Here is a 15961-nt window from a genome sequence, read left to right on the forward strand (position 1 = left end):
TAAACCGACCACATCCTCTCTGAGAGCTAAGGGACTACTACTGTCACTCCTGATTGCAAAGAATCTCAAAAAGAGTAATATAAAAATTGGTATGCTTTAACAATCATGAAGTTCTTCTTGGAAATTAGACTATTTTAAGGTTTCTACCCTTGCAAATGGGAAGAGGACAGCAGGGCCTAAGACAGGGATTCTCAGGATGCAAGTCACCTGCCTCACTCAAGAGGAGGTGAGGTTTGGGAACCAGAGCATCATCCCAGGTAAGATCAGGCCCTAAGGCCCTTGCTTCAACATTAGCCCCCTGAGCAGCTGTGTAGCAAACCCATTTTAACCCTACAAGTTCCAGCTAGCCCCACATACCATTCCCCATCCCAGCTCCCACCTAAGGATGTGTACACATTTACGACGCTTACTAGTACATTGCCCTCATCACCCACCATCCTGTGCTTCAAGTCCCCAAGTTCACAGCAGGGTCCAGGTACCACTTCATGTAAATTCATGGTCGGCTTTTAAGTGCAAGCTCTGTTCCCATCACTAAGTGGAGTGCCTCATCAAAATCTCTGTAAAGAAGGTCCAGAAATCTGCCCCAGGGGTTTCTGATACACACGGGAGTCAGAATCTCTGGCAGTTTGGGGCGGCACACTCACCTTATTGCTCCTACTTGGCTGTTAGTTGCATGACCCACAACACCTACTTGGATTCCTTTCTCCATAATCCCATGTACAGCGTAGGTTTTCAATGACTATTAATTAAATAAGTATTTTCTAAGAAGCTGAAGCTACCTAGGATTGCATTGTGCTGGGCAGGAGAAGGCAGGAATGACAAGCCATTGTTGCTGCAAAATCAGACACAACATCTCTGATACTGCAAAGGGCTCTTGCAAGGGTTCTGGTGGAAGTGTCTTAATGGGATGCAGTGGGCTGTGCAGTTAAAGAACTCCACCGCAAGGGGAAAAAAAGAGTGGCAGCAATAGAGAAAACACACAAAGCCCCAGCTGCCCACAACATGAATGGCCTGGCCAGGCAATGCCATCAGGACCCACGGAGAATACAGATCAGGGGAGGTGGGTAAGCAGAGAGGAGCCAGGACCTGGCCAGGGCTCACCATAACCCATTTTCAACTCCCCTTTCCTTTGCTTCTTCCTGCCTCTCTCCCTTCCCCAAACCTAAAGGTATGCAAGCAGGGCTTGAGGGACCTGGGGCAAAAAGAGAGACCTAGCCCTGCATGAGGATGGAAGGTGCCGGCCCTGTACACTGGCCCTGCAGCTGGGCCCGGGCTGCACCCAGCTCATTATTCCTGGCAGGCGTGAGCCCGAGAGAGAGGTCCTTGTGCAGCTGGCATTTCGTGAGCTAACTTATTCGCAAGAACCAGAGAGGAAACACTGCACTTTGTTCCAAGGGATGGTCAGAAACACTGGGGGAGGTCTGGAGATGCAAACAGAAATATCACGGTTCAAAATCTAACCTTTTTTGTGTGTTTTGTTTTTTAACAAAAGAATATGACTCTGAACACAAAGGCAACACTGTCCTTGAGAGTTAGAAGCTGTAGCTCCAATAGGCTCACAGTCCACTTAAACGTAGGAAGTGTGTTATAGTACACAATCTGGACAATGACGCATTGGAGGTTGACTGCCTTCAAATAAAATCATAAAGCTGGAAAGCAATTCAAGAGGTGTTGGCCCAGATCTCTGATTCAGGCTTACGATTCCCTACGCCTAGACGCCCCTCCTCAGGGTTTCTAAAGATGGAAAACCTGTCGTTTTTTTCCTAGCCCACGAGGATGTGTTTTTCACCTTGAAGGCAGAGTTTTTTTGTGTCCTGCCAAAATCATCGTGATTTCCCTTTCTCTACCAGCCCCACAACTACACCAGGGCAACCCTCACTCCCTGTGGCCTGTCTTCTGATCTATTGTTTTCAACATCCTTTTAGAGGTGAAATAAATGAGCATGACCTGAGGCAGAAACAGAAAATAAAATGATACCATGAAGCTTAAACCCTATACTCCTTTCCAGAAAAATGATGGCTTTTATTCTCCTACCAAATTTCTCTCTCTCTTAGAGAGTGTGTATCTTTGTGTGTGTGTGTGTGTGTGTGTGTGTGTGTGTGTGTGTGTGTACTGGATTGTTCCCTCCCATTTAAATATAACCTAGACCTTATCAAACTAAACTCTTCTCCTTACACTCATCCCTACTGACTTCATCGTGCTTTTGAGGGACTATTTCCCCCAACTAGGACAGGATATAAAATGACTTAAGGAAATCTCTAAAGCATGTAAAACCCAATCTCATCACTTTTAACTTTAGTGAGTATTGTTACAATTCCTTTATATCATCAAATCACCCACAGCACTGGATCCAATGCCACCTGTGGCCAGTCCAGGGGATCCACTCTCTCCAGCTGAAAGGGAGTCTCTGGCAACTGCTCTGGGGAAGCGGGAAGTTCACCTTAGCACAGTTACCATCTGAAGTCACTCTTTAACCCAGAAGTGAAATCACTGAGTCCTAAGTTCCATTTTTAACTTTTTTTGAGGACCCTCCATACTGCTTTCCATAGTGGCTGCACTAATCTGCATTCCCACCAACAATGCACGATAAGAAAATGGTAGGAATATTAGTTGGCCATAAAAAGAATGAAATCTTACCATTTGTGAGAGTACTAGATGGACCTAGAGCAATGATGGCGAACCTATGACACGCGTGTCAGAGGTGACACGCGAACTCATTTTTTTGGTTGATTTTTCTTTGTTAAATGGCATTTAAATATATTAAATAAATATCAAAAATATAAGTCTTTGTTTTACTATGGTTGAAAATATCAAAAAACTTCTATATGTGACACGGCACCAGAGTTAAGTTAGGGTTTTTCAAAATGCTGACACGCCGAGCTCAAAAGGTTCGCCATCACTGACCTAGAGGGTATTATGTTCAGTGAAACAGTTTAGTCAGAGAAAGACAAATACCATATGATTTCATATAAGTGTATGTGTGGAATGTAAAGAACAAAATAAATGAACAAACAAAATTAAAACAGACACAGATTCAGAGAATAGACTGACGGACGTCAGAGGGAGGGGGGCTGGGTGAAACAGGTGACAGGATTGAGAACCACAGATTAGTAGTTACAAAATAGTCACGAGGTTGTAAAGTACAGCATAATATTATAATAATACTAGAGGCCCGGTGCATGAATTTGTGCACTGGTGAGGTCCAGCTGGCCTGCCCAATGGGGGCCACTCGGGGCGGGCCGACTGGGGTAAGGAGCCGTGGGCAGTTTGCCAGCCAGCCCAGCTTCTGATCAGGGTGGGAAGGGCCAGCTCAGGGGTGGAGCCGGCCAGGGCGAGGGCATTCCAGTCATTCTAACGTTTGGTCAATTTGCATATTACCCTTTTATTATATAGGATTGTAACAACTATGTATGGTGTCAGGTAAGTACTGGAAATATTGGGGGGAACACGTTGTAAAATATATGATTATCTAACCACTATGCTGTACACCTAAAACTAATGCAAAATAACCTGGAATGGAAACTAACTGAAAAATAAAATCACTTTTTTAAATGGACTCATATTACTCGCCTGCCTAAATTCCTCTGATGGTTTCTGGTAGAAATTATAACAAAAACTCCTTGGCATGACAATGAGGCTCTTCATATTCGAACCCCCACCCAACCCCACCCCTCGCCACAACGTTCTCATCTTCCCAGCCATCCTGGCCCCTTGCTCTCCATTCTAAAGCACACAAGACCATTTCCACTCTGAGAATCAGCACACTCTGTTCCTTCTGCCACAAAGATTCCTCCTTCAGGCTGGCTGTGATGTTCCTTTACCTGTATTTCCTCCTCCCTCCTCTTCCCAGGAGCAGTTAAGCCCCGTGAAAATGCTGTTGGGTGCTGGGCACTCCGCCCCCAGTGTCAGGCAGACAGTGAGCGCCCACTGAGTCCTTGTGGAGTGAATGGATATGTGGGAGGTTTTGTGCACATCACCATCACTCAAGATTGTGGGAGGCTCCAATGTGATCACTGCTGCAAGAACTGGGGAAGGGACAGAAAACTCTGACAGGAACAGTCAATGGATCTTTGCTTCCCTAATGGGGAAAGCAGTAAGGAGCACATCTCCAAGGTTATAAAAGAAATCCACGTGCAAACAAGCATTCTCCTGCCCCTCAAAATTCAGAACAAATTTCTGATGACAAAATATGAGTAAAATGTTTTCTTTGTTACCTCTACGCTGACTTCTATACTCATCCAAGTTACACACTTAATTTCCAGTTTTTTTTCCCCATGTTGGCATTATAGTTTACATAAACAAAACATGTATTTAATGCATTCTCAGGCATGAATATTAGTATAAATTTTGAGAGCTGAAGCAAAACAAAAATGCAAAATTACCCCCACAGGACTCATAGAGTACAACTGTTGAGAAACTTGTTTTGTTCTTTGCTTGTTAAAATATGTATTATTCAGACAGAAAATACAAAGGGAGGAACTATCCTTATGGAAAGAGCTTTCTTGTGAAGTTCCCCAGGGCTATAAACAATATGGCAACAACACTACTTTTTTTTTTTTACCTATCCTTAAACTTAGGTCTTTAATGTTATCCTCAAATTATGAAGAGTGCTATATCCTTAAGAAAAATAAAGCAGATTATGAATTCATACGACCATCACCCAATTAGCTTATTTTGTTAGTCATTTAACACTATCATTCTTTAAAACTGTTACCATTGCCAAGCAAGAGTCTTAAAGCTACATGTCCTTTCCTCTGCCCCACACGAGGGCCTCGAGGGCCACGGGCCACATACCTTGCAGCCGCTGTGAGTCCTGTTCTTCATCAGGGGCGTGGTGGTGCACAGCTCGATGGCCTCGGGCTCATGGAAGATGACAGCTGGGAGAGGCTCCTTTTTCAGTGTTAGGACATTCAGTTTAGACTTCAGCATGGTCTGAAAGTGCTGGAAAGCAGAAAGGGGAAAAAACAGCCAGCTACAGGTAAATCATGTGGAATAATATGTGGTGCCACTGTCCATAAAACCCAGTAGCAAAATCTTTGTTTCATTCTCTCAGTCTTAATAGGGGAGGCCAAGAGATGCTAGCAAAATGGAGGGGAAACACTGTCAGGACATTGCTGACGTGAAACTGTGGGAGACAGCCAGTCCTTAGGCAGACATCATGAGAACGCGGGGTGGTGGTAGTCACCCATGACCTTGCTCTGAGAGGGTCTTCCAAGGTGACATAGGCAAAGGAAATCCTGGGGATGTAGTCCAGGCTGAATTTTCTAAAGAAGGGAAGATGTTCCAAAGGGGATGCTAGAAGAGCAGTTTGGGGGAAAGTTTGAAGATAATGGAAAAGGAAAAAAAAACTGATGATAAGAACACAAGACTGCTGCTCTCTGCCTCCGTTCTGCTCTGCCTGGGCTGTGGAACTCTGGGAAATGTACTACTTCCCCATGAACCACTTTATCTGCTGTCTCAGGCCAGGACTCTAAGGAAATATCCATTCTATGTGCAACTCCTGTTGGCACTAGTTCTGAAATAGGCGCAGAATCCAAGCATATTTCATCACCACTATCTATACTCCCACTCCAGGCCCCATCTTTGTTTGGTCTAGCAACTTCCAAATTGGTCCCACCACTTCCAGCCTTGCCCCTGTGCAGAGTGTAGCCACACAATAGCCAGAGGGATCCTTCTAAAACCTCACATAGGGGACAGTGTCTGAAGCACCTCATTACTTCAACATCTGAGTCACCCTCTCCTTTTTCTTCTTCATCAGCAAACCAACTTCGCTCTCATTCTCAGTGACCCATGTTTCTCTCCCAGACCACTTTGAAACCCCCAATCCCTACTCCCTCCATTGGACTGGGATCAATTAAGAACAAAGACAGAAACTTCTAGATTAGTATGAATATTCGCAGTACATGTTTTAAAAATACAAATCAATACTCACCAGGAAACAAGGGAAGATCTGTCTCCCATTTAAAAACATGCCAGGCCTGGCAACTTTGTACTATCCTTAAAAGGTGGCTGTATCAGTCAGGGTTAGGTCAGAGAGATACAACTAGTAGGAGATATATATTGAGATTTATGCAAGGAATTGGCTCATGCAATTGTAGGGGCTGGGTAGGCAAATGTCAGATCTTTAGGGGATGCTGTCAGGAAGGGTGGGCTGAACTCTCGGGCATGGACCAAAGCTGCCGTCCAAGGGTAGCGTTTCCTCTCCAGGGAAACCTCAGCTGACCTGCTAAGGTCTTTCGCTGGATTGAATCAAACCCACCCAGTTTATGTTGGAAGCCTCCCTTCCTTCAAATGACTATGGACTTTAATTATATCTGCAAAATGCCTTCATAGCAATGCCAAGATCAGTGTTTGACTGGATACCTAAGCATAGTAGCCTAGCCAAGTTGACACACAAAACTGGCCATTAGCATGGCAAGTTTGTGTTCCAGTAGATACCATGTGGGCTGGTAAACTGTTGTAAGCCCATGGGATATTTCATTGAACAAAACAGATTATGCTCCTACGGCATTCATACTCTAGTGGAAGATAACAGACAATGAACTAAAATACATAAAGTTATAGTGGTGATGACATCATCATAAGACTACTCTATCAAGAGAAGGGATAGACAGTGACTGGTAAATATACATAGTTTGCAGGGCCCTGTGCAAAATGAAAATTCAGTGCTACCTCTGTCCTTTCACAGTGGGCAAAAAGGACAAAACCACTAATGAAAAAAAATACTTTTTAAAAAGGAATCATTTTCTCTATTTCCCTTTTAAATATGATCTTACCCTCTCTGCTTAGCTTTTCTAACAAAATTGTCACAAACATTTGCAGTTGTCATTTGGTTTCACAGGCTCCACCTCCTGTGAGCAACCCTTTGAAGCAGCGTCTAGCGCTTTATTTCTGATCCAGTTGTGCCTACCCAGTGTCTGGCTGAAAGCAGGTGTTCAGTAAGGGTGTGTGGAGTGAACTGCCGAGCAAATGCATGGCACACACCTGCCCAGCTGTAGGTGCCAAGGCTTAGAAGAGGGAGGTAACTGAGGTTTCACAACTGATTTTGTTGAAGTTGGAATTTGAATTCTATTATCTTCCTATCCCCAATTCAGGGTTTTTAAAATGCTTGTTTATTTCTTTTACCTGACTCCCCAGCCAAGTTACCAAGGGGGCCATATGAATGCCAGCCTGGAACTTTCAGTCTCTCTGTGTGCTGACTGACTGAACCAATTAGACATGGGGTCCCATGATAGGGACAGGAAGATGGTCTCAGAACTTCTGGGCAGGGTGGCTGGCCAACCCTTTGAGAAAAGAGTCACTTCTTGTGCCGTCTTCAGGAACTTCCTGTGCAGAAGAGATGCACTTTGAACAGGCTGAGCCTTAATGATAAAGTACCACATCATAATCGGAAGGAAGTATGAAGAGCCCCCAGGTTATTCATGTCTGTGATAAAGCCCTCTGAGCAACTGCCAAAATGGCATAAATTCCAAGTTTCAAGGGAGAGCCACAGAGTGACCCTGCAATGACTCCCAATTTGGTGGCAAACTCTCCTGCAGGGTAACAAAGCGCCAGAGCTATCACCTGCTGCTCAAACTGCATGGCCTGGTGTTTTCTGGGCCTCAGTTCCTTCATCTGTCAACTTTAAAATGCTGTGTTATGTCACCTCAAAAATGATATCGCTTGTTCTTTGCATGGGCACACAAGGGCAATAAGGACAATGCAACCTAAAATATCATAATCCCGTAGAATTATTTTTAAAAAGGTCATAAAAGAGGAACCGAATAGAGGAGCTTGGAAAAGTTACTGCTCCCAAACGAAAGATGCACAGAGTTCCATAAAGAAGATGTGTTATTCATTCTGAAGAAAGGGGAGTGAATAGTGTTGTAGAAAATCAGGGCACTGCCCCAGACAAATTAAACAAAGCTCGGCTTTCTGCATTTGGTGCTGTATGTGTGATCTTAAAATAGAGCCTCTAAATCAAGCCCCATTATGCAGATGGAGTAATGGTCATGCCCTGTAAAATTTTACAGTTGGGGCTTCCTGCTCCTACTTAGACATTAATCTCTGACACTTTAGTAGGCAAGGATTTACATATTTTACCAATTCAAGTCTGGTGGATCTCACCTTTGTATATTGATTATGTATCCAAAATATAAAGCATCCTTGGAAGGCAAATGCTGCTTCCTCTTTCCCTAAAATAACTGGGTCACTATCCTCACTCAAATTAAAGTGAAGGCATTAAGCTTTTAATTCCTGGTTGCATTTTGAAGACTGGCTACAATGGTCAGTTTTAACTTGCAAATTACTGAGTCAGTAATGCCCTAATCACACTTCAACAATACTGCAAATGTTCTCCTTAGAACCACAAGGAACAAGTGGGCAAATTAAATTAATGGAGAAGTTCAGGTCCCCATAGAACTGCTAATCTGTACAAGTGTACAAAAACCAGTATGACTTCCACATTTGTTCATAATCAAATTTCATTTTATTACTTTGGGGGGTATGTAAGAACTCACTTCAGTCGTACTTTCATAACATTTTATAGCACTTATTTTTTAAAAAGGGATATTCATGCCTCTCATATGAGAAAATTAATAATTGTAATATTCTTCTGTGACCTTTAGTAAGATCTTTCACGTGTCATTTTTAATGTAAATTCTTAGATTTCTGCTTTTAAATAGCTGTTCTAGCATTCACACATACACACACACACACATACACACACACACACACAAAACATAAAAGTACGAAGTATATTTTTCTGTTAAATAATAGTTCACACTGGAACTGCCTAAAATCTAGCTGAACTAAATCCTATAACTAAGGATATAAAGAAGAAGCCACATCAAGATTGGTAGGAATGGAGACTCAATGGAATATTACTCAGCCATAAAAAAAGAATGAAATCTTTACATTTGCAACAACATGATGGACCTACAGGATATGATTCTAAGTGAAATAAGTCAGAGCAAGACAAACGCCATATGATTTCATTTATATGGGAATCTAAAAAACAAAACAAACTAAACAGAAACAAACTCACAGATATAGAGAACATTCTGATGGTTGCCAGATGGGAGGGGAGATGGAGGGATGGGTACAAAAGGAAAAGTGATTAAGATGTACAAATTTCCGGCTATAAATACAGTCACAGGATGTAGAGTACAGCATAGGGAATATAGTCAATAATATTGTAATAACCATGTATGTTGTCAGATGTGTACTAGCCTTATCAGGGTGATCATTTCAAAGGTTATATAAACGTCTAATCACTATGTTGTAGACCTGAAACTACTATAATATTGCATGTCAACTGTAATTGAAAAATAAGAAATTCTTTTTAAAAAAACTTTTAAAGAGTGAATAAAAGAAAATTTAATTAAGATCAACTTTTATTTAAATATATTTTCTCCTTTTTTCTCTTTTTTTAAAATCTTCACTGTTGAAAGATTTACAGATGTCCCCTTTTTCCCCCTATTATCCCTTTCTAGCCTGCACCCACCCACTTCCCCACACTATTGTCTATGTCCATGGTTTATGTATATATGCATACAAGTTCTTTGGTTAATCTCTTCCCACCCACCCAGCCACCCCACCCCCACCCCACCCCCGCCTTCCCTCTGAGATTCAACAGTCTGTTCCATTCTTCTATGTCTCTGGATCTATTTTGTTCATCAGTTAATTTTATTCATTGGATTCCACATATGAATGAGATCATATGATACTTGTCTTTCTTATTTTGCTTATTTCACTTAGCATAATACTCTCCAGGTCCCTCCATGCTGCCTCAAAGAATTTTTTTTTGTTTGCTTTTGTCCTTTTTAGAAAGTGAAACAAGGTTGTTTGAATAGTCTCCCTAAATCTAGCAGGCATATACAAAATTGCACTATTGATTTCTAGGATTAATTTTTTAATTGATCTTGTATTCCAAGAAAAGAAAGACCTACACCAACTTGGCATTTGCCATATGGCTGCAGATTATCCTAGTAACTGCCTTATTCGAAAAGTTCCAGCTTAATTTAAAAAGCCTAAATCCAGACACTTATAACATTAAAAGACTGTCTATATCTATTAAAGTGATAGCTATTATTAAACTAACTGAAAATACTCATGTTCACACACCCATACTTATTCATGCAGTTTTAATTATGGAAGCATTTCTTTTGAATATCACAGATTCTCTCAAGAGATTATGTGGAAGAGGCACAAAATAACTCCGTGCCCACAGAGTATGCAAAAAGCCCCCAGGGCTTGTGAAAGGCTCCCTCGGGGGAGTGTGTGTGTGTGTGTGTGTGTGTGTGTGTGTGTGTATTCATTTATATTTTTTGTTATTGATCTGAAATACACACACACTTGCTATATTCCTAGTTTAATTTGTTTGTCGTCTTCCAATCTTCCAAACAATTTTTCTATATAACAGTTAAACTATTGTAAAAGACAGATAGCAAGCCCTCAACTCAAAGGCACATTTGGCCTATAAATGCTTTATATGATTTGCAGAGTTCTTAAATTTGAAGAGCATTCAAATATTGGAGTATATATGATTAAAATTTGCATTTCCACTTCTCTTGATAGATCAAAAGATCTGCAAGAGCAACCAGCATTCATGACAACAATTAGCTCCAGCCGGTCATGCAATTACCCTTATTTACTTAGATATTTTCCTCTGCAATTCATCAGGGTGCCTCTTTCCTCTGCTATCAGCATTATTTTCTATACTAAATACAAGTCACTATTTTTATAGTCATTTCATGCAATACCAACTTCAGTTCCATATGCTACTTATTTGATGCTTATAGGTATTTGAATTATAACCCTGATGTAAAATGACAAATGCTAAGAGATCAGAACAAAAATTTCACCCACTCATGAAAAAAAAAGTTGTGTACAGTTGAATTTATTCCTGCCACTATTTATTTTTTATTGAATTTATTGGGGTGACTGGTCAATAAAACCATATGGATTTCAAATTTATAACTCTATAACACATCATCTGCATTCTCATTGTGCACTCACCACCCAAATTCACACCAATATTTAAATTATGAAAATTCAACTAAAAGAGTGTGAGTGAGTGAGTGAGTGAGTGAGTAACAGAAAGAAGTAATCCAACATGTCTGTCTGTCATTCCACACAATTAGAATGGACCAGGAATTAGGAATTTATTCTGCTCTGTGTAAGGTATTCCCACATGCCCCTGGTGATATATCTTGTTGCACTACATATAATTAAATTACTAAAGATCAATATTTTTTACTTCCACTTCCAAATGAGATAAAGTAACAGGGATGAAATTGACACATTTATAACAACCAAATAAACTGGAGGGAAATTATGAAACAACGGTTTGTGAGACAATGGGTATCAATCAATGAAAGACAGTGATCGCTGAAAGATGAGACAAATGAGGTAGCTGCACAATTGTCCAACTTATGAACTTGAAAGAGTTTGCAGGCTGTGATGCAGAGAGGAGAAATACAGAAAGGACCCGGCAAAGTCCCAGAGTTAAGGAGACAGATGAAAGCCTGGGAGACAAAAACAGAGAAGAAATCTACACACAAAGAGAACTCTGGACATCAGCAGAGGGTCTCCTTTAATATTCAGCTGAGTAGTAATCGGAGTATACATGAAAGGAAACTAGCCAGTGGAAAGATTTGAGATTAGAGTGCTGGTTCACACAGAGCCAGCAATATTACCTGTTCCTACCAGCTAAACTGGAAAAACTCAAGAGTCATAGGGCACTGGGGTGAGTACTCACAATGGTCTACTCTCAGTGGTGGGAAATAATTAGCACTGGAATAAGTGCGCTCTGCTTCCACCTGAAATTCTTTAAAAGAAGATCCAAAAGGATCAAAAACCTTTGAAATAATTTAACTGAGTTCCACACCAAAAAATCCAAAGAATATTTATAGGAATAACAAAAATATCCAGCAACCAACAAGACTCAAAATGCCTTGCATCTAATAAAATTCTCTGAAAATGCAAATAAGCAGGAAAATAGAACCTATAATAAAGAGATGAATAAATTAATCAAAACCTACCCAGAACTAACACAGACATTATAATTACCAGGCAATGGCATTAAAACTGTATTTCATATATTCCAAAATGTAAGTTGAGATATTTAAGATATAAAAAAGTCCAAATCTAACTACTAAAGATAAAAACTACACTGTCAGATATGAAACGCACATTGGGAGCTAATAATAATGGAACTCATTACAGCAAAACAGAATGGTAAACTTGAATACAAAAACAATAGAAATAATTCTAAATTAAACAAAGAGAAAAGAGGGGGGAAATTTATCAGTGAGCTAAGGAACAACTTCAAATATCCTCATATATGTATAACTGGAATCCCAGAGGAAAAAATAGGGAGAAATAGAAAAAAATATTTGAGGAAATAATAGCTAGATTTTTTTCCAAATCTGAGAAAATTGTAAACCCACAATTACAAGAATGTAAACAAGTCCTAAGCACAAGAAATAAGAAGAAAAATACATCAAGGCCCATCATAATCAAATTCCATAATATAATAAAAGGAACAAAGATGGAGATGATAGCTGATTTATCACTGAAAAGAATGCAAGTGAGAATACAGTAGTAAAAAAAATAAATTAATTAAAATATTAACCCAGAATTCCACACCCAGGATTCTAGATATAGAATAAAGGTGAAATAAAGACTTTCCAGACATACGAAACTTGAAAGAGTTCATGACCAGCAGACCTTTCCTATGACAAATGTTAAAGGAAGTCAATCAGGCAAAACGAAAGAATGAAAATATGGATGCAGGCCTTGGTCTGGTAGCTAAGTTGGTTAGAGCATCGCCTTGATATGACAAGGTTGCAGGTTCAATCTCTAATCAGGGCACATACAAGAAACAACCAATGAATGCATAAGTGGAATAACAAACCAATCAACCTCTCTCTCTCTCTCTCTCTCTCTCTCTCTCGCTCTCTCTCGCTCTCTTTCTCTCTCTCCCCCTCCCTCCCTCCCTCCCTTCCCGTCCCTCTCTCCTTCCTTCTAAAAATCAATTTTAAAAAATGAATCCACACAAGAGAATGAAGATTAATATTTAAAATTCATTGAAAGCTATTTTTAATTTTTAAAATGATAACAATATGGTAGTGATTTTAGCAAATATAAAAATAAGATATATTGCAACATTAATACAAAAGTCAGAAAAGATAAAATAAAGATGTACTATTGTAAGGATCTGACAATACATGTGACATGGTTTAATATCATTTGAAGATATACTGTGATAACTTAAAGATATATACTGTATACACTACAAACCATAAAGTAAGGACTAAAATAATAAACCAAAGAGTTATGCATACTAACAAAAATAAAATGGAATAATAAAATAGAAGGCAGAAATGGAGAAAAAAGTAAACACAAAAAAAGACGAGAAAATAGAATAAAATAATAAAATGATGGATTTAAAATCTGTAAAATTAATCTGAGAGGTATTTTAAAAGCCCCTATTAAAAATCTGATAGAGTGATATTTATTATAAACAAGACCCAACTCTATGCTGCCTATAAGAAATTCATTCCAAAGTCAAAAAGCAAATAAAAACTGATAGATCACAAGGATAAACAGATGAAAACTACAGATATTGTTGGAGATTTCAATACCACACTCTTGAAAACTGATAGAATGAGTAGACAGAACATCAACAAGGATAAAAAAGGTTTAATAACACCACCAACCAACTTGAAAAAATTGGCATTTACCAGTACAGACCCACTCCACCCCCAATACTAATAGAATACAAGTGTAAAACATTTACCAAGATAAACCACATTCTGAGTCATAAAGAAAAAAAAAAACCTCAGTAAATTTAGTATTCAAATTATACAAAGTAACAAGAGAAAAATCTGTGAATTTTTTGAACATGCAAACTAAGTAACACACTTCTAAATAGCCCATAGATGAAAGAATAAATAAAAAAGTAAAATAGAAAGTTCTTTGAACTGAATGAATACACAGCATGTCAAAAACAAGATGCCACTAAAACAGTACTTATGGGAAATATTAAAGCATAAATGTCAATATTAGAAGAGAAAGAAATTTTCTATGCAATAAAATCAGCTTTAAATTAAAAAAGAAAAATATATGAAACCCAAAGTGAGTAGAAGAAACCAAACAATAAAGTTTGGAGGAGAAACCAATGAAATATAACACAAAATCAACATAATCAATACAATGGTCTATCTTCCAGTTCACTTATTCTTCCTTTGGCTGCATTTAGTTTACTGATGAGCTCATTAAAGGCTTGGCCTCTGCTACTCTGGTTGCTGTTCTTTCCCTGGCAGTTTCATTTGATTCTTTCTTACAGTTTCCATTTCTTTGCTGAAATTCCCCATATGTTCATGTACGCTCTCCACTTTTTCCACTAGAACCATTAATATATTAATCAAAATTATTTTTTCAATTCTACATCTGGTAATCTCTGAGTCTGATTCTTTTAATGGCTTCATCCCCTCATAATGAATTGTTTTCCTCTTAATTTTTTTGTGTGACCAAACACATGGGGACACAGAAAAGAGGATAAAAACTAAATAGCATAAACACACTTTAAAAAAAAATGAGGGGGAAAAGTCAAACAAAACAATGTAAGATCTGGAAACGAATCACAATGTTATGAGTTTAAGATTGCAAAGACTGTTTCTCACATTCCCTGAGGGGCTACACTCAGTCCCTGAGTTGAGCCCCAAGGGCACCTTCAGGGTCCAATTTGAAATGCTGGGCTTTGTGGTGCCAGGGAATACCCAGCTCATTAGGACACTGCAGATGCATGTTACAAGCACACCTTACATTTACATCCACACACATTTGGTTTTATTTTCATGTCTTTTTTGCTATACAAAATTCCTCTGCAGGACTCTGTTTTGGTTGATATTGGATTGAACATTGTCTTGGCAGGTAGGGAGGAAACTAAAAATAATTTTGTCCTCAGGCTTCAATTGATCAGGGAGGCGACATGCCAGAGCTCACTTTGATGGGGGCTCACTGGAGAGTGCTGGGCTGCGAAGCCATCCACCGAGGCTTTTCCGAAACTCCTCATGTCGTACCTCTGCCTGCTTTATGCCTGAACTGTACCTTGTAAAATAATCAGCATTTTCATACCACCTATACCACCTGAATGTACTGTTTATCTGTTGACTCTTCTTTGTTTCCCTGACAGGGAGTAATCACTAAATGAATGTCTAATGAGTAAACAAATGATTAAGCCAGCGAAGAAAAACAACATTACTGGAATTAGAAAACAATGGCTACAAACTGAACACACACTGCTCTTATCTGACCTGGCTCCTTTCCAGCCCTTGGTTACATTTCACTACCAGCTCGCAGCAACTAACTTCTCCCATTCTGCACTTCACCTGGGCAATGGACTCTGGTCTAAGAGCACAACCGGACAGACGTCCAGTCTCACTAGTGGGACGCTGACGACTTCAGACACAGATCGTAACTGGTGGCCTCACTTGGGTTCACCAAAACCACACAAATTTCCTTGAAAAGGAAGGCTCTGTGCCTGTACCACAACCGGAAACCCCATGTAGGAGGTGCAGACCACCTCCTAGGCCAGCCTTGCCCAACTGCCACAGTGGCAGAGACTCATTCCCACCGCATCCTGGCAGGGAGGTAGACCGTCTCAATGAGGAAAATGACTCCCTTTACAGCAACAGCCAAACATCTCAAGAAGGACTTCTCTGTCCTCTCCAGTGGTTTAAGAATGGAATGTCCTTCCTAACCTGAGGGAAGCCACAAGTAGATGTCAACTGTTACTCACTGCAGCGTACATGAGAAAGCAAGCAAAAAGGAAGAAGAAGGGTAGGAGGGGACAACCATTTGGAAAAGGTTATTTTTTTGGTCAAAAATAAAAGAAGAAAAGAAAGTGTACTACACTACTTTCCTAGGGCTGCTATAACCAAGTACCAAAAACTGGGTGGCGAGAAACAACAGA

At 39.8% G+C, this 15961-nt stretch overlaps 1 protein-coding gene across 3 annotated transcripts in view; it reads right to left on the reverse strand.

The window, feature by feature from the left end:
• PID1 (phosphotyrosine interaction domain containing 1) overlaps positions 1 to 15961 on the reverse strand; it is a 196443-nt gene that overhangs the window by 92605 nt on the left and 87877 nt on the right. For 2 of the 3 annotated variants that reach the window (XM_059703404.1, XM_059703403.1), the window contains one exon: positions 4795 to 4941. The exons of the other annotated variant lie outside the window; for it this stretch is intronic. In XM_059703404.1, the coding sequence (XP_059559387.1) occupies positions 4795 to 4929 (135 nt within the window). In that variant the 5' untranslated portion in view covers positions 4930 to 4941. The remainder of the gene's footprint in view (positions 1 to 4794; positions 4942 to 15961) is intronic. 3 annotated transcript variants of the gene reach the window in all.

This window comes from Myotis daubentonii, chromosome 7 (assembly GCF_963259705.1).
Source record: "Myotis daubentonii chromosome 7, mMyoDau2.1, whole genome shotgun sequence".
Classification (NCBI taxonomy): Eukaryota; Metazoa; Chordata; class Mammalia; order Chiroptera; family Vespertilionidae; genus Myotis; species Myotis daubentonii.